Source organism: Meles meles, chromosome 7 (genome assembly GCF_922984935.1).
Source record: "Meles meles chromosome 7, mMelMel3.1 paternal haplotype, whole genome shotgun sequence".
Lineage (NCBI taxonomy): Eukaryota > Metazoa > Chordata > Mammalia > Carnivora > Mustelidae > Meles > Meles meles.
In genome coordinates, this window is record NC_060072.1 from 137,267,155 (window position 1) to 137,292,971 (window position 25,817).

A 25,817-nucleotide genomic window follows, 5' to 3' on the forward strand; every position below is an offset into this window, starting at 1 on the left:
TGCTCAGCCGGGAGCCTGCTTCCTCCTCTCTCTCTACCTGCCTCTCTGCCTACTTGTGATCTCTGTCTGTCAAATAAATAAATAAAACCTTTAATAAATAAATAAATAGAAAATAAAAATAAAAAATGCAAGGCATAGTTCCTCATCCCTGCTCACGTTCTGTTCTAATAGTTTGGCGAAAGGTCCACGAATTTTTTTTTTCAAGTGCTGATTTTCACACCTATAAATACAGAAAACTAACTGATGGTTGCGGGAGAGGAGGCGGCTGGGAGGATGGGCAAAATGGGGGAAGCGGGGGCGCCTGGGTGGCTCAGTGGGTTAAGCCGCTGCCTTCAGCTCAGGTCATATGATCTCGGGGTCCTGGGATCGAGTCCCACATCGGGCTCTCTGCTCAGCAGGGAGCCTGCTTCCCTTCTTCTCTCTCTGCCTGCCTCTCTTGTGATTTCTCTCTGTCAAATAAATAAATAAAATCTTTTAAAAAAAAAAATGGGGGAAGCGGGGTGGGAGAGGCAGGCTTCTAGTGATGGCATGAATGAGTCCCAGGAGCTTAAAGGCACAGCATAAGGAATACAGTCAATGACACCGTAACAGTGTTAGGGTGCGACAGACGGCAACTACACTTGTGGGCAGCACAGCATAACCTACAGAGAAGCTGAATCACTACTCTGTACACCTGAAACTAACATAACATTGTGTGCTGACCAAACTAAAAAAAAAAAAAAAAAATTTAACTAATTAAAATTTCTTTTAAATGAAAAATAAAAAGTGCTGATCCCAGAATAAGACTTCAAAGGGGCACCAACCTCCCTCGCATACCTCCCTGAAACAGGTCAGGAGGACAGGATTCTGCACACACATACATACATACATGAGTTTCTTCTTTCTTGGAATCCTTTATTCCAAGTACCACTAAATCTCACCACTGATGATGAGGTGAACTATGCTTGTTTGTTTTAACTGAAACCCTTAACGACATAGATCAACTTCGGATTAGTTTTTTGACCTGTGGGGATAGGGAGAAAGAAAATGCCAGAATGGTACACAGAGACTATGTTTCACTTCTTTTTTTGTTTGTTTGTTTTAAAGATTTTATTCAATTATTTGACAGAGACACAGCGAGAGAGGGAACACAAGCAGGGGGAGTGGGAGAGAGAGAGAAGCAGGCTTCCCCGAGCAGGGAGCCCAATGCGGGGCTCGATCCCAGAACCCAGGGATCATGACCTGAGCTGAAGGGAGACGCTTAACCACTGAGCCACCCAGGCGCCCTTGTTTCATTTCTTAAAAAAGTGAGGGGTCTGAAGTATGGCAGGAAAGTTCATTACCTGTTATCAAATCTGAGTGAAGGATAACAGGACTATCACGGTATTTGGCACGCTTTTTCGTATGCTTTAAAACACTCACTTTTTCAAAAAAGCACTTTAAATGCATGGCAGTATTCCAAAAGGCAAGGCCGTAGGAGGGCATCATCACGAGCCACTAGGTCCTTTGACAACTCTTATCTTGGAAGGATCCATCTGAATTGATTTTGTGCCCCTCACGCGGGTTCCAGAAAAGCAGGCCTGATCCATCTGCGCTCACTTAAAGCAATGCAGTTTTTCACGGTGAACAAGAAAATTTTAGGAACGATGGACGGAAACCCGCCCCTCGTGGGCTCACATACCTGCGTCGCTCCCAGATCCTGTTGACAAGGCTGGCATGATGCAAGCCGCAGGCCAGGACAGCACACACCAGACACTCTCCACTTAGAAAGCCACGGAGAATTCCAGTCCAGTGGCCTGCAGCCACGCTGTCGACCAAGATTTATATATCAAGCAGGCCGTTTCTAAAAAAAAGAAGAAAAACACTTTAAAAATAGTAATAGGGAAGGCGACTAAATTGCAACAATCTACAACTAATTCAGAGTTCTTATTCCAACACGCTTAACCATTCTTCCAAATCTGTCTACACGCTAGGTGCACATAGAAAGAAGGGTGAGAGTTTTTGATTTGGATGTGAAATTTCTAGTTAAAACCACGAAAGCTCCTCCTGCATGTATCAAGGCTTCCTGCAACATTTTTGCAGTTGCTTTGAGAGCTGCTGGATGCAGATTAAGAATGTAAAGAAGGTTTGTTTGTTTGTTTTAAGATTTTATTTATTTATTTGACAGAGAGAGATCACAAGTAGGCAGAGGCAGGCAGAGAGAGAGAGGAGGAAGCAGGCTACCCACTGAGCAGAGAGCCCGATGTGGGGCTCGATCCCAGAACCCTGGGATCATGACCTGAGCTGAAGGCAGAAGCTTTAACCCACTGAGCCACCCAGGCGCCCCGTAAAGAAGGTTTTTCACGCCAGTGCTATTCTAAGATGCTCTCAATCTATTACTGTGATTCCACACTGTATTTCTAATGCAGAATGGAGACTCTGTCGATGGTCCACGACTTATAAACACACTTGTGATTTGTTAACTAGCTCATCCTAATACGCCACTGCCAAGTCCTCTAACTGAAACTGCCAATCACCTGGACAAACTACTAGAATTGAAAATGTTAGGGGCGCCTGGGTGGCTCGGCGGGTTGAAGCCTCTGCCTTCGGCTCAGGTCATGATCCCAGGGTCCTGGGATCGAGCCCCACGCCTGCTTCCCCCCTCTCTCTCTGCCTACCTCTCTGCCTACTTGTGATCTCTGTCAAGTAAATAAATTAAAAAAAAAAAAAGAAAGAAAGAAAATGTTAGGGAGTCGCAGAAGTGTCAGCAATCTAAACGAGGCCTCCCGATCCACGCTAATACACACAAGTCAGTTCTTTTAGTAAAAAGCTAATCTTGATGCACTTTGAAAAAATACCAATTTTTTTTTCAGAAGTTGTTTTAACTACAGGTTATCCCGCCATACCCAATACGGCGCTGTTGTCTCCTATCAGAGGAGCAAGGACTCCAGAGTCTGGCCTAATCTTTCCGCCTGCTAAACTGTGATCTTGGACGATGTATTTGATCTTACTGCGGCCTTCACTTCCGTCTATACGAATGGAGATAACAGCAATTTAGAATTGTTTGCTAATTAAATACGCTAAGACTCACAACACAGCGTCTGGCATGTGACCAGCGAACAAGAAATGCTGGCTTTTGTGACTGGAGCTGTTTAATTCAGGCAATGAGATTATAAAATGAAAACATAAAAGAAAGTAGCAAGATTAAAATTTACACTGGCCTGACACCTAGGAGAAGTCCATGTGGTTTAAATTTGGACCACTGCTGCCTAATAGCGGAAAATACACTCCATTTACGTTTTTTAAGAAATCAGAAGACCCACGCAATGTGTTTAAGTCCATTTTTAATGCATTTTCCCCCAGTTCTCTATAAAGCAAATTCAGTAATTTAAAAGCATATTTTAACATATATTAACAAGAAAAACAGATATTATAAACACTCGAAAAACTGGCTCACTTCAACCTCTGAAGCCCTTAAATTGCTGATTCATATTACAGAATAAGGAATAACGGGCTTGCCAAATTTCACTTGAAAAAGTGTGAGCTGCAAAATTCTATTAAAACCTTCTAAATTAGCTTGACTATCAAAGCGAACGTTAGTATGAAAAAATTCACCAAAGAGACTATCTTGAACCAAAACTAACTAATGCGGTGGCCTGCATTTTGTTTCATATTACAAGGGTTGATAAAGTGTGCAGAGAAGACTGTTAACTGAAAATATGAAGGCAGTTAAAGACCAAATAAACTCTAAATCACGAAGCTAAAAATAAGTGAGAAAGACAAAGGTTCATTAATGCCCATCTCTGAGGCTGTTTTCCCCAATAATTTTAAGAGGCAACTCTGCTTTGCTTTCATAAATTATTCTAAAAATCAGGACTAAAATTCAACTACATAGAAGTGTTCCCTAATTACGGTCTGTATGAAACAGACCATACATGATTTAAAGAAGGCACTCAGTAAGACTATTGTTTTGATGAGAAAAAAAAGGGAGGAAACGGTTGAAATTTGTAAAGCGTACGCACACTCATTTCTACCATTAGGGCAATATGTGTACGCATGTGGGTAGATAGTTATCTTTGTGTGTGTGTGTGTGTGTTACGTAGATAATTTAAGCTCTTTATGCCAAAAATCATAATTTAAATAGTATAGATTGCTTAACTATAGAAATATATGCACAACAGTCTATGCCATAGATACTAACCCCTTCTTCACACCTTAAAGATCGTACAATGCTTTACTTTTATAAACCACAAACACCATATATAGTAAGTGATCTTATATCATTCTATTACTTCTGAGACAACCTTACATCCCCACAGCAGAACATCCTTCTGAGTTAATATTGGTGCTGTACACAAAAAGCCATTTATGAAAGGCCTCGGCATTCCTCACTTTGTATTTTATGATGAACACCCAAGATTAATTCTTTCCAAAGTCGTATTACTTAAGAAATATATGCTACAAAGTAATTATCTTCTCAGAACATATCTACGTATACTAATAAAAAGCAAATGGTTTGATAAAATCCCAACCAGTAAAAAATGCTTACTATTTTGTGCAACAAAGCAGAGTTGCTGGGTTTAACTCTCAAACTGAGCTAAATTTTTGTAGTGATCATGTTATTTTCTTTGGCTAAATTTATTGAAAATACTTTGGAATTTGTCAGAACCCAGCCGTAATTACTACTGACTGTTGTATGGAATCGATTTACTACAACACCAAAATACCAGCTGTTACGGTACGTCCTGAGAGGGATTACCGAATATTCTTAAATTGAAGTTCAATCCATCTTTCCATAAAAAAGAGAGAGACCCAAACGCCAGGAACCCAACAGCGATATCAAGTGCACCTGAAACATTTACAATACCCAATAGAACTATTACAACCCTCCTTTAAAAAGGCTTATTTTTGAAATTTCATTATTCCAGTTGCACCTTGCTTCTATATATCACACAGTATCGAGTTCTTCTGGCATCGATCATGTGGAAACAGTGAAATATGTGAAGGTCTACGAGCTTACAATGTTCAGTTTCTACTGGCCTTGGGTAACCCTTAGGGCTCCCGTGGCACTCCTGACATCTAATGGTCAACCACGGAAGTGCAAGTGTTTGTCGCAGAAAGTTTGGAGTTTTCAGTAAAGCAAAAATGGTCTCATTGCACCCAGAGAAACAGCCATCTGCAGAAATTTCATTCATATGCACACACAACTATTAAGAAATATACACTCCTCCTGTGTGTATATTAAGAAATAAACACTCCTCTTCCTCTCAATACTTTACATAACACCATTTCTGACACCAACTGCGGTGTTCCACACATCAGGCAATTCTGCGGCACGAGCTGTGTCCTACAATTTAATCCAGTTCTGGCACTTGCCATCTGCAGATGGCATCAGATCCCACGGGTTAAGGGCACGGCCCCACAAGACTGCCCCCGCCCCCCTGTCCACCGCAAGTTCCGGCGGTCACCTGTGCTTCTGATCAATTCACTATAAACCAGAGGTTCCCATGAATCCCTGCTTGATTTTTACTAATTTGCGAGAGCCACTCAAAGAACAAGAAAACATTTACTGACTAGATCATCATTTTATTTTTTTTTAAGATTTTATTTATTTATTTGACAGAGAGAGAGGTCACAAGTAGGCAGAGAGGCAGGCAGAGAGAGGAGGAAGCAGGCTCCCAGCGGAGCAGAGAGCCCGATGCGGGGCTCGATCCCAGGACCCTGAGATCATGACCTGAGCCGAAGGCAGCGGCTTAATCCACTGAGCCACCCAGGCGCCCCAGATCATCAGTTTATTATAAAAAGATGCAACTCTGGAACAGCCAGATAGAGGAGACACCAGGGCAAGTATGTGGGAAGGAGCACAGGGCTCCCCATGCCCTCTCTTTCCAGGTGCATGACTCTTCGCAACCCCACCTCCAAGCTGCCCCCCCCCGACATCCCTTCTCCCAAGTGCCCCCCTCCACTTCCCCCATACCTCCACCCATTCACCAACCCAGAAGCACTCTGAACTCTGTCCTTTTGGGGTTTTATGGAGACTTCCTTATATAGGCATGCCTGATTCAATCGCTGGCCATCAGTGACTGACGCTGCCTCTAGCCCCTCACACGTATCCAGAGGCTGGACTCCAAGTTCAACTCTCTAACCAAGGCTGGTCCACCGGCGACCAGCCTCCACTCTCAGCAGCTTTACAAAAGGCACTGGTGTTCCCATAATCGCAGGTGTGACTGCAAGAGGCACATCACCAGTAATAAGATTACCTTTGTGACTCTTATCACCCAGGGTTTGAGGAGCTCTGTGCCAAAAATGGGAGGCAAAACCAAACATAGCTTTCTTGTCATAAACCACAACATGACACAGACCCACGAAGTTGAAGCAGCTGAACAAGAAATCAATGGCAGACCTAGTTTCCAAACACAGTTCCTCTCAATCTGGCAGAATATGCAAGAACATGAAAACATTTTTAAGATTTTATTTATGTATTTACAGAGTAAGAGAGACTGTGAGCAGGGGGAGGGGCAGAGGGAGGAGGAGAGAATCTCGAGCAGATTCCACGCTGAGCACAGAGCCCAACGTGGGGCTCAGTCTCATGACCCTGATATCACGACCTGAGCTGAAATCAAGAGTCAGACGCTTAGCGGACTGAGCCACCCAGGTGCCCCCAACATGAAAACTTTAAATTAACTCATCATAAATACTTAAAAATCCTATTAATATGCTACTGTTTCAGGAGACAGTAACTATACCCAGTAATCCAACTGCAGGTTACTTCACCGGTTACAAGTACTCTAAGCTACACTTTCAAAATCAGAGAGAGCAATAAAGTAACACAAAGAACAAACTTTTTCTAAAAAATTTATGATCCCAGGGTCCTAGGATCAAGTCCCACATCAGGCTTCTTGCTCAGCGGGGAGTCGGCTTCTCTCTCTGTCTGCTGTTTCCCCTCCTTATGCTGACAAAAATCTTTAGGAGAAACTCAGATTTTTTTTTAAAGCTCGATATGAAAGATTTACGAGTTACATGTCAGCCAATGCAAGCAGCAAACCGGTATCTGTTAACATTATTGAAAACTTCATAAATCGTACCTGTTAAGACAACAGAGGAGGCAACCCAGAACTAAGTGGCATAAATCCACTTACCTAAAATGATATTTATGCCATTTACACCAGCAGCTCTGAGTGAGGTCTGCAGACCCCCAGTGGTCTCCCAGACCCTCTCAGAGGGGTTCATGAGGTCAGATTATTTTCATAAAAATACCGAGATGCCATCTGCCTTTCGTACTGTGTCGACATCCGCACTGATGGTAAAAAGTAATGGTGGGAGAAACTGCTAGAACCAGACTGGAATTATTCGTCCTCGTGCTCTTCCGTGCCAAGCCCCCACATTAAAACAGACGACGACAACGACAGGGGAGGAGGAGAAAGAGAAAAAATGTTCACTCCAGAATGTTCTTAATCGAGTAAAAGGTTCTTAAATCAAATTCCTATGTAATTGCCTCTCCAGCATCCATCTTTTTTAGTGTTCGGTGTGATGAAATGAGAAGTACACAGAAAGAGCTGTTGCCGTAAATGAAGTCATGTCTGTCTCAAAGAAAAACACCTGTGTGATGGTTACTGTAAACCAAACCAGTCGCTTTTCTCGTAGAAAACTATTTTTACTTAAAAGAACAACGGAAAGACAAGTTATTCAGCTATTCCCCTTAACTGGGTATTTGGGAAACATTTTCTTGAAAATGAATGAAATAAATCTGAGACTTTGAAAAAAAAAACTGACAATATTCGTTGCTAATGATAAAATAGAAGCTTCGAGCAAAAAATGTAATTGCATAAAACTCAGGTCCATGAGAGGCTGCCTTGGCCTCACATTGCGAGGGGCCGAGAAATGCAAACACACTAGAACCCAGCCCCCAGTCTGCATAGTTCCAGCAGCTTCCCAACACACAAAGGCTCTTCTGAGATCAGTGGCGATATTAAGCCATGTGATTTTTTTCTTTTCTTTTTTTTTTTTTAAGCCATGTGATTTTTTAAAAAATACTGTCTACATGCGGATTGTGAACCAATATTTTTTAAAATATCAGTATGTGATATGAGAAAATCATGCACGAATAAAAGATACATTCAAAGTACAAGACGGAGCAATGGATTTCACAGTTGCAATATGGTAAGTTTATCGATACACTTTCAGATCCCACATTGCAACTCTCTTTAATAAACAACCATGCAACCAGTTTTGGTGTTGTATCAAAGAATCTCCACAATTCACTGTACGGGCCATCAAAACACTCGTCCCTCTTTCCATCTGCGGACCTGTGTCATTCTCTTCTTGTCCTTCCACCTAATCATACAGCAACAGATGGAAAGTATGCACAGATATGAAAATGGCGGTCTACTGATCTAGGCACCAGAGAAATTTCCAATTTACCAAAGCTTTTGTTTTGGGAAACAAGTTATTTTTCATAGTAATATTATTCTGGGGCACCCGGGTGGCTCAGAGAGTTAGATGTCCAACCCTTGATCTTGACTCAGGTCAGGATCACGGGGCCCCACCTCAGGCTCTGAGCTGGGCATGGAGCCTGCTTAAGATTCTCTCCCTCATCGTTCTCTCTAAATCCCCCTCTCTTTAAAAAAAAAAAAAAAAAAAAAAAAGTTATTTCAGTTACCAAGTAACAAGTTTAATATTGTTATTTTATTTTTAAGTCATCTCTGAGCCCAGTGTGGGGCTGGGACTCACAACCCTGAGATCAAGAGTCACACGCTCTGTTGACTGAGCCAGCCAGACATCCCTAATACCGTTATTTTTAAACGAATTGAAATAATCCTTTTCATGACTCAGTTTTAATTTCCAATATGGTAAACATCAGCAAAATACATATAAATAAAGTTCTTTGGAGTCCTTAATAATCTGTAAGGATGTAAAGATGTCCAGAGACCCTGAAAGTGGAAAGTACTATTCTATGCCAGGGAGAAGCACACATTTCCTACAAAAGACAGTAACTATTTTAGCCTTTGTGGTCCCTATGGTCTCTGTCTCAACACAGGCAATACATATATGAGTTTGGTTATGACCTTGTTCCTATAATATTTACAGAGACAGAGAGGGCAGAGTTTGCTGAGCACCATTCTAGGCCATGATACTCTATCTGCTGGTCCCTTAAAGATCTAAGAGTAGCATACTTTCCAGTAACATTTTTATTGATTATTTTTTAAATATTGAAAGGAAAGGAGTTTTTAAAAACAACTTCCACTGTTAGGTTTTTAAACTATGCAGTTCCTAACCATACACAAAAATCACATTTGAATTTTGTCTAGTCCAAGAATCTTAAAATCTGTGAGTACACCAAGAAAATTAGAACTAACTTAAAACTGGTAACACGGTAGCTGCTGTATGTAAGTAAATATGTTTTATACAACCAAACACAAATCCTGGCTCTCAAGGAAAAGGGGAAAATTATGAAAGATTAAAAACACCCCACATTTCACCAACCCATGGGTCTGCGTTGGTGGTATAGTGGTGAGCATAGCTGCCTTCCCACATTTCACCAACCCAAGAGGGTTCAATTATTGCATAACGCAAAATTCCTATTATCTCCTTTCTACAAATGGAAAGGAAAATACCAAAGCAAGAGAAAAAAATAAAATTCCGAAGGAATCCTATAAAACTCTGAAGACTTAAGAGGGGAAATGCTGTTTTATAACCCCCAGGTGAAGACACCCAAGCTTTAAAGCCATTAGGAAAGTCTGCAAGGAGGCCTGGCACACTTGCCCGAAAGGGGCACTAACCACACAGGTCAGGGTTGCTCCTGATCAGGGTTCTCGGCGAGAAGGCACACACTGTCACGCTCGCTCACTCAGGTTCCCCCACCTGGTGGCACGGGTGTAATGAATGACATTTGCAAGCTAAGACCTCACTCTAGACTAGGCAAACCATCTACAGCAAATCAGCGCATCAAGACCCCAGGGGTTTCGCTCAGACCGCCCTCAAGTAAAACCAGCGGCCTTTCTAATGCTGTGCACTCCACGCCCCCCCCCACCGCCTCTCACAGTGGGACACTTCTTTTCTGATGATGACTGTTTTCATCGTCTATGTTCTACGACCCACTACTAAAAAGTCTTGGATAGTCTTCAAGATTATACCATTAACCATCAATGACCCTTTCCCCCCCTGTATTTTGGCACTCTCCTCTAACTGTTGGAAGCAGGGGAGAATGGTAACTTCGTCTTCTCCTTGACCAAGCCTCAACTCCAGATCCATCCCAGCATTCCATCAGCATTCCCTTACGTCCTCCCTATTGGAAAAACCAATCTTCTATCTACATCAACATAATTTTCCATCCTTCTTGAGCTTTCATCCCCCACTAGATTTCCCTAGGGATGGAACCCATATCATCATGTGCCCTTAAAAAGTGTGTAACGAACCTCATTCAGAAGTCCTACTTTGTGTGACCAGTTCCAACCCTCCAAGGGCTCCCTTTCCCTTCCAGATCAGAATAACCTCATTAGTTTACCTACGGGGAGAGAGCACTACCGAATGAGAGCACAGATTTTGAAATGAGACAGACCAGCTCTGCCATACCGACTCGCTGGTCTTGGCCAGGCTATTTAATGAGATTAAATGCAATGACAGAAGTAAAACACCTAACCTAGAGCAGCCAATCAACAGAGGACAGCTTTATTAGCACTCTTCGACCTCATTTTCATCACGCTACTTCTCATTTCCTCCAATCTAGCAAACTTTTCAAGTTTCTACAATGAAAAGAATACAGGCTTTGGTGAGAGACCAGTCTCCTGATCAGTATGTAGAGACCACGTACTACATGCTCAATTTACAAGGAATGAGACCTTGAGAAACCAATAAAATACCAATGTAAGTTATATATGTGTGTGTGTACCTATATGTGATGTATAAACATACAAATACAAATATCTATACATATATATTTATACATACAGACTTATATAATATATATGTAAATATAAATACACATGTATTTTTATGTAAGTATAAATATATACGTATATAAATGTTAGTGAAAAATAACATTGAGGGCATACAATTTCCTAGACATTAAGTTAAAAACTCAACATATATATATATTTACATATTTACATATAAATATAATTATATTTGCTAGTGACAAATAACATTAATTGAGTGCATACAATTTCCCAGACATTAGGTTAAAAACTCATCATGCATGTTTTCATTTAATTCCTACAACAATCCTGTAACGTAAGCACTATAGTAATTTTAAAGACAAGGACACTGAATTTTAAGCAAATTAAGCCCACAGCTTAAACAGATTCTAATGCCAATATGTATGGATCTGATGCCCATTCCGCCAATCACACTACCCAATGCTGCCCCGCAACTCTCTGATTTAACCTTTCCCATTCAGTCTTCTTAGCTGAATGGAAATACTACAGGACTCACTTTTTGTGACGGCTAAATGAAATCAATCTAAAGCACTGGAAACACACCAGATGCTCAATGATTACCTCCCCCCTTCCCACCACCTTTCCTTTAATAGCCTTATTTTATGCTGTTTCTCTATAAGGAAACTACCCACTCCGTGTCCACAACCTCTAGGTTGCTCTTCAGTCCCCTGGCATCTTGCCTTCTCTGACTGACCACCCAAAACTTTAGGTAATTTCAGAAAACAATATTCCCAGGCTTCAATCCCTGGATTTTGAACACTCAGGACTACACGGCATCTTCGAAGACCATACCCTGTTTATTATAGCCATAGATATTTCCAGAAAACTATCACATCTTGAAAGGCAACTAAGGATATTATTCCTCTATGTTCTGTAAACAAGGGACTCTGTTAGAAGTCCAAGAACGTGATTGAGACACTACTGAATCTTTCTTATTAACAAAATGTCACCACAGCACTGACTAGAATTTATAGTTAGTAATTTCAAAATTTCACAAAAAGCCTAAAAATAAACCAGCCAACAAAACAACCCTTGTTAAAATTATCTATTACTTCCTATTCAAATTAACACACACAGGGGCGCCTGCACGGCTGAGTCCATTATGCTTCTGCCCACAGCTCAGGTCATGATCCCAGGATCCTGGAATCCAGCCCCGCATTAGGCTCCCTGCTCAGCGGGGAGCCAGCTTCTCCCTTTCCTTCTGCTCCCTCCCTGCTCCCACTCTCTCTCCCAAATAAATAAAACCTTGAAAAGAAAAAAAAATTAACACACCCCAAAACAGAATAAACTTATGTTTATTAAAGAACCACATTTAACATCAAATTATAAGTTACCAAAAATAGCCCTTTAGCAGTAAGGCCTCTAATAGTAACACAGCTGTGATTATCTGTGTAGGCGTGGTAGGTAACACAGGTAAAATATGCTAACGGTGACTGGAGTTAAAAACCAAACGTGTACAGGGGCTGACATCAGCAAGATGGTGGAACAGAGAAAAACTCAGGCCCTTGTTTCCTTAGAAGAAACTTAACAACAATATAAAGACCGAATGGTCTCAGACAACTCCAGAAACCAGTTAAGCAGCTGTTATCACCCAGGTGAGTAAAAGCCAAAAAAAGCCACAGTGAACAGACAAGAGTTCATCGCATTTCCCTACCTTAATCCCCTTCTCTCATGCAATAAAGCACAGTTAAGGGGGGAAAACAATCAATACCTAGTTTCTCCCTACGGGAGGGGAAGAGAAAAGAGGAACATGCATTCAATGATTTGGCATGCTAAGGGGATGCCCGAAGAATTAGGTTTCTCTCTTGCCTGGCTATAAGGCTCATAGGAAGGCAGGATCATTTGGATGCCAGGCTGGACGCTGCTCAGAAGAAGGTGAAGCACTGGGGCATGCAAGAGCATCAGGGAGACCTCCTCGTCACAGACAGATGCCAAAGAGAGGAAAGAGACTATGGCAGCTTAAGGAGAAAACAAAAGAAAGCCTCAGAAACTACACACACAAGACCAGAAAATATTTGTCCCCAGAGTTTGAGAGGTTCACAGGATCTTCAGCCAGGCTGATTAGTGAAGGTCTTACACTCTGTGAAGCCAGTCAGTTAAGACGAGAAGAGCTCACAGTCTTCTCATACACCCAACCCTCAAAAAAAGATCAAAAGACCCACAAAGAAACAGGGAAAGATGGTTCAATCAAAGGAGAAAAATAAAGCACCACAACCAACCCTAAAGAAATGGAAAGCTATGAATTACCTGACAAATAATTTAAAATAATCCTTCTAAAGATGCTCAGTGAGCTAAAAGACAACACGAATAGATATCAGGGAATGAAATCAGGGAAATCAGGGAAACAATGCATGAACAAAATAAGAGTATCAACACAAAAATAGAAACTTTAATAAAAGGTACACAAACTTTGGAGTTGAATACAACATTAAACTGAAAAATTCACTGGACAGATCCAACTTCAGACTTGATCAAGCAGAACAACAACAACAAAAAACATCTGCAAATTAGAAAACATGTGAAATTACTGAGTCAGAGGAATGAAAAAAAAAATGCAGGGAAGTAAAGAGAGCCTATGAGCCATATAAGACACCACAAAAAGACTACATATGAATTACAGGAGACCCAGAAGGAGAGGTAGGAAAGAAATAGAGCACCTATTAAAGAAACAATGACTGAAAATTTTCCAAATTTGAGGAAAAAGTGGACATGTATATTCAAGCAGCTAAATGAATTCCAATGAGGGTAAATGCAAAGAGACCCACACGTTATAATTAAGCTGTCAAAAATTACAGAAAAAAAACAATCTTGAAAGCAGCAAGAGAAAAGGGACTCATCATGCAAAAAGGAACATCTATTGACTAAAAGCCGATATCTCTGTGGAAACTCTGCAGGTCAGAAGGCAGTGATACGGTATATTCAACATGCTTTAAAGAAAAGAACTGCCAACCAAGAATACTATATCTGTAAAGTTATCCTTTAAAGATGAAGGAGAAACTAAGACTTTTCCAGCCAGATAAGAGTCAACCACCATCAGATCTGCCCTCCAAAAAATACTAAAGGGAGGCTTTTAAGCTAAAACAACAACGCAAAACCATACGAAAATATAAAGCTCTCTGGCAAAGGCAAATATTTGGGCAAATATAGAATCCTACAGCATTGTAATGTTAGTATATAAATCATTTTTAAATTCTTTAATAGAATTTAAAAGACAAAAGCATTAAAGTATAAATCTATGTTAAGAGACACACAATATAAGAAGATGCGATTTGTGAAACCAGTAATATAAAGTGGGGACATGGGGAGCAGAGATGTAAAGGAGTAGAGTTTTTGTATGCAATTAAAGTTATCAGTTTAAAATAGATTGTTAGGGACACCTGGGTGGCTCAGTTGGTTAAGCGGCTGCCTTCGGCTCAGGTCATGATTCCAGCGTCCTGGGATCGAGTCCCACATCGGGCTCTGTGCTCGGCGGGGAGCCTGCTTCTCTCTCTGTCTCTGCCTGCCACTCTGTCTGCCTGTGCTCACTCTCGCTCTCTCTCTCTCCCTCTAATAAAAAAAAAAAAAAAAAAAAAAGAGCTCTTTTAAAATAGATTGTTAAAGCCTGAAGATGTTTTATGTAATCCTTATGGAAACTAAACACACACACAAAATCTATAGAAAATACACAAAAACCAATGTAAAGGGAACGAAAGCATGTGACTAAAAAAAAAAAAAAGGCCACCTCATTAAAACACAAAGAAAAGGCAGTAATAAAGTAAATGAGGACCAAAAAAATTACAAGACAGAAAACAATTAAGAAAATGGGAATAAAAAACCTTCCTTTATCAGTAATTACTTTAAGTGTAAATGTATTAAACTCCCTAATCAAAATACATAGAGTAGCTGAATGGATTAAAGGGAAACACACACACACACACACACACACACCCAATCATATGCTGTCTACTAGAGACTCACTTTGGTAAAGATACACATAGGCTGAAAATGAAAGGATGGAAAAAAGATATTCCATGCAAACGCTAACCAAAAGAGAGCAGGGTGGCCATATTAGTAGACAAAATAGACTAATTAAAAAACTAACAAAACACAAAATAGAACATTATATAATGACAAAAGGGTCCACTCACCAAGAGGTTTGACAGTTGTAAATATGTATACACCTGACATCAGAACTCCTAAATATATGAAGCAAACACTGGCAGAATTGAAGGGTGAAACAGACATCAACACAGTAATATTAGAAGACTTCAATGTCATTACAACAGAAATAGAGAGAATGACCAGACAGAACACCAAAGAGGAAAGAGAGGACTTGAACAATACTATAAACCAAAGGCACTGAACAGTCATAGACTGAACATTCTATTCAACAAAAAAATACACATTTTTCTCAAGCACACATGGAACATTTTCCAGGACAGACCACATGTTAGACCACAAAGCAAGTCTTAACAAATTTTAGAAGTCTGAATTCATACCAAGTATCATTTCTGACCTCAATGGAATGAAATCAGAAATCAAAAACAGAAGGAAAAATAAAAATCCACAAATATGTGGAAATTAAGCAACACACACTTAAACAACCAGTGGACCAAAGAATAAATCAAACAAATTAGAAAATATCTTCAGACAAATAAAAATGAAAACAAAACATATTAAATCTTATGGGATATAGTGAAGGCAGTGCTAAGAGCGAAATTTATAACTAAAAACACATTTTTAAAAAAAGAAAAATCTAAAAAATCACCTAACTTTGTAACTCAAGAACTAGAAAAAGAACAATGTAAGCAAAGAAAGGAAATTATTAGAGCAAGAGCTATGAGAAAGAGAACAGAAAATTAATGAAACGAAAGGTTTTTTCAAAAGATCAATGAAATTAACAAATGCTTAGCTAAGAATAAAAGATGACTTAAATAACTGAAATGAAAAAAAGAGACATTATAACTGATGTCACAGAAATGAAAAGAATCCTAACAGACTATTAACAACTATATATCAATAAATTTGATAACCTAGAATGGATAAATTCCTAGAAACATACAACCCACAAAGTGAACAAAAATTTAAAATGTGAACAGACCAATATCTAATAAAGAGACTGAAACAGTGATCAAAAATCTCCCAGCAAATTAAAGCCCAGGCCCAGATAACTTCACTAGAGAATTCTACTAAACATTTAAAGAATTAACAGCAAAACTCCTCAAGTTCTTCTCCAAAATTGGAGAGCAAGGAACATTTCCAAGCTCATTCGGAAGCCAACATTACTCTGATAGCAAAGCCAAACAAAACACGACAAGAAAACTGTAGACCAAAATCCCTGATGAACAGCAATTTTAAAGTCCTTAAAAAAATACTAGCAAACCAAACTGAAGAGCACAGCAAAAGGATTACACACTATTACCAAGATGGATTTATCCAGGGATGCAAGGATGGTTCAACATACGAAAATGTGATCTACCATGTCAAATGAAGGAAAACTACATGAGATCATCTCAATTCAAGCAGAAAAACCATTTGAATAAAACACCTTCCACGATTAAAACAATAAACAAGAAACAGAAGGAAACTACCTCAATATCATAAAGGACATATATAAAAAGTTCACAGCTAACACCATACTCAATGCTCCAAAACTGAAAGGTTTTCTTCTAGAACAAAGCACTGACGTCCACTCTCACTACTTAACATTCAACGTATCACTAGAAGGCATAATTGCTTTGCAATTTGGCAAGAAAAAAAATAAACAGAAGGCAGCCACAACAGGAAGGAAGAAGGAAAATTATCTCTATTCACAGATGACATTACATGATCTTATATGCAGAAAACCCCGAAGATTCCACATACAAATTATTAGATTTGACTAAACAAATTCAGCGAAGTTGCAGGATACAAAAATCGACACAAAAAAATCAACTGAGTTTTCAAACACAAACCATAAACAACCCTAAAAGGACATTAAGAGAACACTCATATTGACAACAGCATCAAAAAGAATGAGATACTTAGGAAAAAACTCAACCAGGAAGGTCAGAGATTGAAAAACTGCAAAAACTGCTGAAAGAAATTAAAGAAGATGCAAATAAGTGCACAGATACCTGGGTTCACAACATGGAAAACTTAAAATTGTTAAAATGTCCATAGCACCCAAAGCAATCTACAGATTCATTATAATCCTTATTAAAAATCCTAATTTTTTGCTGTTCTCAAAGTATTTCTTTCCTGCTCTTATACCAAGACCAGTTTGAGGAGGTTAAGATTCTCCTCAATCTCAGAAGGATTGACATGAGCTACGGAGCACCGGTGACCAAGAGGGTCCACTGGCCAGATGTGCCCTGCAAATGTTTTGTTTGAGTGTTTTAAAACTTGGAAAATAAACATAAAAATCTGAAAAAAAAATCCTAATTTTTTTTGGGGCAGAAATGGAAAAACTGCCCTATAATTCATATGGGATCTCAATGAGCTCTGAAACTCCAAAACAATATCAAAAAAGAAGAAAAAAGTTCAAGGCCGCACAATTCCTGATTTCCAAACATATTACAAACTTACAGTAATCAAAACAATGTGGTACTGGCATAAAGACAGACATACAGACCAATGAAACAGAAATCAGAACCCAAGAAAAGAAATTCTCAGACACAGTTGAATGATCTTCAACCAAGGTGCCAGGACTACTCAGTAGGGAAAAGACAATCTCTTCCACAAGTGGTGTTGGCAAAACTGAATATTCACATGCAAAAGAAATAGGTTGGATACTTAACATATACCATATACAAAAATTAACATGAAATAAGACCTAAACATAAGATCTAAAACTATAGAACTCTTCAAAAGAAAACAGGGGAAAAGCTTCATGACACTGAATTTGGTAACAATTTCTTGGATATGACACAAAAGCACAGCCAACAAAAGTAAACAAAAATAAATGGCATCACATGAAATCTTTTAAAAACTTCTAAGAAACAAAGTAAGCAATCAGGGGCACCTGGGTGGTTCAGTGGGTTAAGCCTCTGCCTTTAGCTCAGGTCATGATCTCAGGGTCCTGGGATCGAGGCCCACATCTGGCTCTCTGCTCATCAGGGAGCCTGCTCTCTCTCTCCCCCTCAAATAAATAAAAATCTTTAAAAAAAAAAAATCATTCTTGTAATTAAACTCACAATTAAACACTGTCAGAGAGCGGGTACTAATACCACGGAATCAGATGATAAATTTGGGGTATAATAAATGGTTTCAACCATCGCTACCATTTTTAATGACAACCCAGTTGCTATACCGAAGTAGACAATGTAGTAAACTTCATGACACCCAATTACTCTGCACAGTTTTCTAACTGTGGGTAGACAGAGCTGCTACCCCACAATACTCCTGTGATCTCTCCCCTTCCAGGCATATGGGACCTGCCTAGAACAATAAAAAGAAAGAATCAGGTTTGTCACTCTCAGAACGTCACACTTAAGAGCCACTGAGAGCATCTTACATGTCCTCTTTCCAGAGCAGTCCAATGTCCAAGAGAACAGCGCCTCCATCAGCTCAAGTCTTGACAGAAGACAACATGGAGCTACGTGCCCCCCAGTGTGTACTGGACAGAGAGCATGAGCCAGAAAGGAACATCTGCGCTTGGAGTTGTTGCTGCTAATCTATCCTGACATACTGGCCAGTTGTAAAAAATCAATGGTACAATTTTTAAATAAAATAAATCATTTAGTCTAAGAATTTACATTGGTATTTACCAAGTACTAATTAATACCGTGTGGTTCAACCCAGTAGTTTCTAAAAACAGAGTCTCCTGAAAACATCTGCAATGAATCTGGGTATTTATAAACATGATATCACATTTACTCACTTGACAACAGAAATCATGCCAACTGTCTAGTTTTGTCAGTTTCTCAGGCCCTAAAATAGGGCTATAAAAAATAAGCTTTCCAAAAATGAGGTTTTTTTTGAAGGCTTTATTTTTTTTGGGAGAGAGAGAGAGGAGGGAGCAGGAGCAAGCAGGAGAAGCAGGCTCTCCACTGAGCAGGGAACCTGGTACAGGGCTTGATCTCAGGATCCTGGGATCACGACCTGAGCCGAAGGCAGAAACTTAACCAACTGAGCCACCCAGGCGCCCCCAAAAATCAATTCTTATTTGTAAAATATTATTTAGAACGTCAATGTTAACTGTTATTTCGTAATGAGGGACAGCACTAAAGAGGTGACCTAAATGTTATTACCCAGTGGTGGTTAATGCATATTTACATATGCATTTTTAAAGCCATCACAGATAGTGATAAAAGAAGATATGCAATTCAAAAGCATCGGTCATGTATAATACAAACAACTTTAGATTAAATTTGGTTTTCCTCCACAGGAATCTGTCCTTACACTCTTAAAGGAAATCCTCACTTTCTTGCACAGGAGTTTATGTTGCTAACATACTCAGCTACTATAATGGTTTCCAAAACTGAAAACAAAAGGGAATAAGTCCCTTAAAGAACAATTCAAAACCCTACTCTTATATGGAAAAATAGTAAACACTGTATTAACTAAAAGGGAATCTGTTCTGTATTGGCCCTTCATAAATTACATGGTAGAGAATCTTGGCCTTGGAGTCTATTACACCCCAGGACAGCTTTGTATTTCATTGTTCATATACCTTTGAATGCTCACTTCCTCAACTACATCAATATTTCAATTCCATTAATACTAGTTCTTGGAATCTACTGACCATACTTTGCAAATCCTTAATTTGCATATCACAGCTCTGAAACGGATTACATTCATTTCCAGAGTGAAACAAATAAATGGAAAGGAGAAAACGTTACCATTTCCAAAGTTTCCTGTGAAGATGGAACAAAAATTAAGTTGCCAAGGAAAGTAACACGCCAGTCATTGTTCAAAACCACGGGAAACGTTTACACAGGAGAACCTTTCACAGAACTCTGCAACGCCTTTGAGTGCGTTCACAGACACAATGTCTTACACGCACACACCCTGGAAAGATACATACAATGCGACAGGGAGAAAACTTACCCTACGGTTCATTTAGGTCAAGAATTTTTAGGATTAGAGGAATCTGACTGAGAAGTCTGACTAAAAACAAACAAAACAAAAAACAGTGTGTGCAGGAACAGAAAAAAAATTAAATTCCACAAGGACACCAGCTGTCGGTCACTTCCCAGTCACACACTCTTGAGACAGGCCACACGAGGAAAGGCAAGAGACACACTGTGCACATCGACACCGCTCAAATGGTTCAAGTTTCACGGGTCTTTCCCCGAATGGCATCTTAGTGGAGTCCTTGGGCCTCCATTTCGGAAGTCTCCACCCAGATCCCCCCCTCACTTAATGTTCCCCAGAGCTTATCACAATCTGTGACTTGTCCTTCATGTGTCTGGTATGTTGTTCAGTCCTTCCTAGTCGAACACAAGCCACCAGAGGGTAGGCTTTCACTGTGCTGCTCACTGCTGTGTGCCTACTGGTTGAATGAATGAGAGAATGAATGACTGAACACCGGAATCTCCACCAATTTCAGCTGTGATCTTATCATACAAGATGTTCTATGCCTTATCCCGGGTCCTGGTTGTCCTGCCCAGAGGAGGAAGCCTTGCTGATCCCACTGATCGTAAGGAACAACACATAGTAGGCCAAAGGTAGAGGAGGCAGCTTCCCTAACTAATTAAAGACATTAAAGGCTGCCATCTATGTCCCGTGCCCTTTGGCATTTCCAGCTTCCTGCCCTCCCCACCACCGATCAGCCTGCCTCCTTGGCACTCTCTGGTCACACGTGGGTTGGATCACACCTGTGCTCGTCGCACACCTGCTTTCTCCCACGCGCATCCACTGATCTGGGCCTTCGCACAGTTCAAGGGCCTTGGCGGGCCAGTTCCTCTGTAATCACCATTTTTTCCCTTCCATCGGGAAGCCAGGCATAGACCACTGCCTCAGCCAAGAACACTGCCCACTGTCTACTCTTGTATTTGAAAACGTTTTCTGATTAAAAACTTTTCGAAGTTTTTTTTTAAGTTCTATTTAAAATTTAATAGCACTTACTGTATAGCCATCGCCCCAAAACAGTACTATATAACCACAAATTGGTCATCGTCAATCCAAGCCTTTATCCTATGTAGCACCTTTTACTGGATAAAACAGAAGCCATTATCTTTACGCCCAAATACCCCCTGAACATCTCTCCCCGATGTCCTTATTTTGGAGGGAGGTTTGCTTAAGCATTTAGGGATGTAGAGTACGGAGCTCCGCGACTTACCTAAAACCCTTCAATAGACAGATAGGGGGCAGGGGCAGAAGGAGAAAGAGACAGGAGCGCAAGAGGCACAGTGTTACCAATTGTTGGCTCTGAGGTGGGCACAGGGGTATTCCCGGTACTGTTCTACTTTTCTATGTGTTCTAAATTTTTGTGATTAAAAGTTTTCTCAAAAAGAAAAAGAAAGAAAGAAAAGAACATGCAAGTCTCCGGGCCTCTCCTATCTCAGAGCTGGGTGTCTCCTTCACACCCTACTCAGGGCACTTGGCAACTGCACTGCTCCTGGAATTGGTCTGTCCCCCCTTCAACCCCCCCGCACACTGCCGCCTCCAGCGTCTTTCTACGGAAACTGAATGAGGCATCACTGTTCCAAGCGGAATTATCCGAGGACTCAACAGCCTTTCATGTTAATTGAAACTCCCTATAACGATACCATGCCCTCTGTCCCCAACAGTTTTCTTTCACTGCCACAATCACCCCAACACCCTCTCTCTCTCTCTCTCTCAAAGTTCCTATAAAACTAAGTGCAGATCCCTGAACACCCCATGTTATTTCACGCCTCTGCAGAACTCGCTCACTCCGGTTCTCTACTTGCTTCAATGTAGGGGCTGAATCGTACGTAGCTGCAGGTTTATTATCCCACCGCCTACTGCGGAGCAGGGTGAGCACAAAGGACCCCCGTGGGAGACAAGAAAGTCTAAATTAGGGGCGCCTGGGTGGCTCAGTGGGTTAAAGCCTCTGCCTTTCGCTCAGGTCATGATCCCAGGGTCCTGGGATCGAGCCCCGCATCGGGCTCTCTGCTTGGCGGGGAGCCTGCTTCCTCCTCTCTCTCTCTCTCTGCCTGCCTCTCTCCCTACTTGTGATCTCTGTCTGTCAAATAAATAAAATGAAATCTTAAAAAAAAAAAGAAAGAAAGTCTAAATTGCACATTTATTCGTTCTCTTACTCAAACTTGCATTTACTATGCAGCAATTCCTTTTTACATCAGCAGAGGGTGCCATAATTTCACTTTTGACAAGTAAATTACCGTGCTAACAAAAGCAACTTTTAACACCAGATGCAGTGTTAAAGCCCTAAAAAAATCTATCAAAATTTATCAAAGTCCTATGATTTGCGTGGTACTACCAGGCTACAAAAAGGTTTATCAACCTATAAACATAGTTTAGAAACATACTTAGATTGGATTATCTTAAAATTAATTCCACTTCTAAAATTCGGATCAGTGCATCTAGATTTTCATTCTGTGGTTTTACCCATGACCTTCAGAGACTCAGGTAAGCTGCGGCATGTCTTACTTAGCGTATTCTGAAGCAGGCGTCCAATACGAACTGTGATCGCTGTTAGAGCCCATCCTCATCCAGAAGGATGGAGGTTGGGATTGAAAAAGAATGGACCCCCCCCCCCGCCAGGGTACCTAGGAATTTTATTAGGCTTTCTAAGGACATTAAAAATCAATTATTACTTAAGGCTGAGTCAAATTCCAGGAAGCCAGCATCAGTTCTCATAAATGCAATCTCCTCCACTGTCCAGACAATCTGCTACCAGTCATTGTTTTCTTTCACAGGCAATGAGTAAAAATGCAAGAAAACAATAAGTAAAAATGCAAGAAAACAATCATGCCTGGTTGCCTCTTAATGCTTTGGCATAGAGACCTGATGGTTGCATTAAGAGGCAACCAGACATGATTGCTTTCCAAGTTAGTAAAAATCATGTATTACCAGTGAAAACTCAACAGACACTTGGGGCTACCTGAAATCAGAAAAGGCAGAGGACGTTAAAAAGTGAATAATCGGGGCACCTGGGTGGCTCAGTGGTTTAAGTCTCTGCCTTCGGCTCAGGTCATGATCTCAGGGTCCTGGGATGGAGCCCCACATCGAGCTCTCTGCTCAGTGGGGAGCCTGTTTCTCCCTCTCTCTCTGCCTGCCTCTCTGCCTACTTGTGACCTCTCTCTCTGCAAATAAATAAATAAAATATTTAAAAAAAAAAACTTCTCAAAAAAAAAAAAAGTGAATAATCTGATAAGAAAAGTTTCCAGGTCCCACATACCTGCCCGGCAGAAAGCCCCACTCACCGGACGGCTGCAAGTGTATTTGGTTTCCTAAAAAGAATTTCTTCTCATTTGCAGCTCTTTAAAGATTTTTTTATTTTTAGTAAATAATAATTATAATAATAACCTGACAAGAGGAAATGTACTAAAATCCCCAGGGGAGCTGTCAGTTTAAAAGGGACCGGAGAGTGGGATTTTATAGTTTATAAAGGTTGCTGGAAAAACTCACGTGGTTAGCCAGATCAATGTAAAAAAAAAGGGGGGGGACCTATAAAATACCAGGACTCTACCTTCTCTACATCCTAAAAAACTGGGCCAGACTGGAGGACTGGATTAATCAGAAAGAGGACAAATAAGAAACCTGTGCTACCACTATCTCAACATCAAGGAAACCTGTAAATACCATGTAGAAAACAGGTCTGCTAATTACTTCCCCTTACCACTAGATAGGCTTCTATTAAGATTTACAATGAAAAACTCTTCCTCCCTGATTTCTGCAACTGTTACACAAAGTGAACCAACCAAGCAATTGTGTTCACTTGATGGCTCCAGACAGCATTTCCTAATTATTAAAAACATACTTTTACTAGGTCTTTTTCTTTTTGAGTTATCTTTGGATGCATTCTGATCTCTTTGGATTAAGGAAATAGGACAAATGCCTCAAAAAGAGTTTTTTTTTCTAACTCTCCCCTAAACCACCTGAGAACATTTCTAAAACCGTCAATTTCACCAACTAGCCACAATTTCGAAGAGAAAAATCACAGCTGTCCAAATTCTGAAAATCTCGCTAAGCATGCCTTGTGGTTCAAGTGCTGTTTCTGTGCCCTAATCCTTGAAAGAGTAAATTGCCAGGGAGAGGAAAGACTAAAGAAAAGGATCTGCTAAAAGGCCAGCATTCCGAAAGCAGTGACATTACTGTAACAAATGTTGGCGGGGCGGGGGTGGGGGGAATCACCTAAAACCATTGCACTTCTGTTCCTAAGTGCTCATTTTGCAAGGCTCTGGCAAATACAACTGACTCAATCAGTCCTGCATTCCTGCATGACCCTGGGTTAGTAATTTCATCTTACCCTTTTTAATATCAAGGATTCCTAGATTCACTCTATCTTAAGTAGTAAACAGAGAGACTAGAGATGATGACTTAAAACCTACCAGACAGAATGATCCCGGGTGGCAGTAATAAGTATTATACAGACAGCCATAAAAGAGATCTACCTGGAAATGAAAACTTGGGCAGATTGTACTGAATTGAGTAATTCTTCTACCTGTCCTCTGAGTAGGTCTCCCAACCACAAGCACAGGAATGGAGGAGGGGAAAAACAAGGTAAGACTTGCTATCTTACTCATCTCTGCAAAGTGCTGGCTATAAGTCAAGGCAGCCTGCCCAAACACACAAAACAATTTAATGACGATCTAAGAGAGAGCTGTTGGATTCATGCAATCAGGAAACCTGCCCAAAATTAAGGAATAAACTATTGAGGCCTCACATGTAATTACTACGTTCTACGGGTCTGAAGATGATTAAAGAATAGGAGCGGGGAGTGTTGGGGGGGGTAGGGTTCCAGCAGGAATCTGCAATCAAATACTACACACCCCCTTGCTGTAAAATGCTAGTCTCCACAAAGACATGCACGGTTGATCTTCTCGCTCTGACAATCAGAAGCGTGACTACCTCCGGTCAGCTCAGGACACAAGGACTGTCAAAAGGGAGGTTCTGGAATTCAGGACACCAGGCGAAAGCATGTCTAGACAGGGAAGACTAGCGCAGTGGTGGCTCACATGACAGGAAGCGGAGGTGACGGAGCAAAGAAGAATCAGGGGCACATACAGCCACCCAGCAACTCCCCCAAGTGACAGACTCTGCAGGTGCTGCAGCTAAGCCATTAGGATTATGGTCTTCAGACCATTTCTGCCATTCCCAACACCTGAAAGCCCCCCACGTGGTTAGTTATCTCTAGAAGAAAAGCCTATTGGGGCACCTGGGTGGTGCAGTCAGTTAAGGGTCCAAATCTTGGTTTCAGCTCAGGTCATGATCTCAGGGTCATGAGATCGAGTCCCAAGTCGGGCTGCACACTGAGCAGGAAGCCTGCTCCCCCTCCCTCGGCACCCCTGGCTTGTGCTCTCTCTCAAATAAATAAATCTTCACAAGAAAAATAAATAAAATCAAAGTTTATGAATTCGAAGGATTCCAATAATAAGCAAATACACCAGAGAAATATTATTCAGTCCAGATTCTACTCCTAGGAATTTTCACTATAGACATCACTTACATATGTTTGAAAATACAGAAGTATAAGAAAATTTACAAATCATCGCTGATGAGCAAAAAAACAAAAAAAAAAAGGAAAAAAAGGTAATGACCTAAAATGTTCACCAATCAGGAAATGATTCAAAAAAAAAGAATGAAGCAGAGAGAGGGAGGGAGGGAGGAAGGTTGGGATATAAAATAGAGATAAATTTTTAGACTATATTGTTTGTACTTTTTAAAATTCATCCATACTTATTCCATTCTTACTTACCTCATTAAAAACAAAGAATTACACATGTTACAGCAATTTTTTTGAAACTCAAATACCAAACCATGGCCCACAATTCCATCATGGGTCTCAACACCTATTTAAAGGATCATTGTACTTAA

The 25,817-nt window shown here is 40.5% G+C and overlaps 1 protein-coding gene across 4 annotated transcripts in view; it reads right to left on the reverse strand.

Moving 5' to 3' along the window:
* MPP7 (MAGUK p55 scaffold protein 7) overlaps window positions 1-25,817 on the reverse strand; it is a 306,784-nt gene that overhangs the window by 229,920 nt on the left and 51,047 nt on the right. For all 4 annotated transcript variants that reach the window (XM_046012744.1, XM_046012745.1, XM_046012743.1 and 1 more), the window contains one exon: window positions 1,661-1,822. In XM_046012744.1, the coding sequence (XP_045868700.1) occupies window positions 1,661-1,697 (37 nt within the window). In that variant the 5' untranslated portion in view covers window positions 1,698-1,822. The remainder of the gene's footprint in view (window positions 1-1,660; window positions 1,823-25,817) is intronic.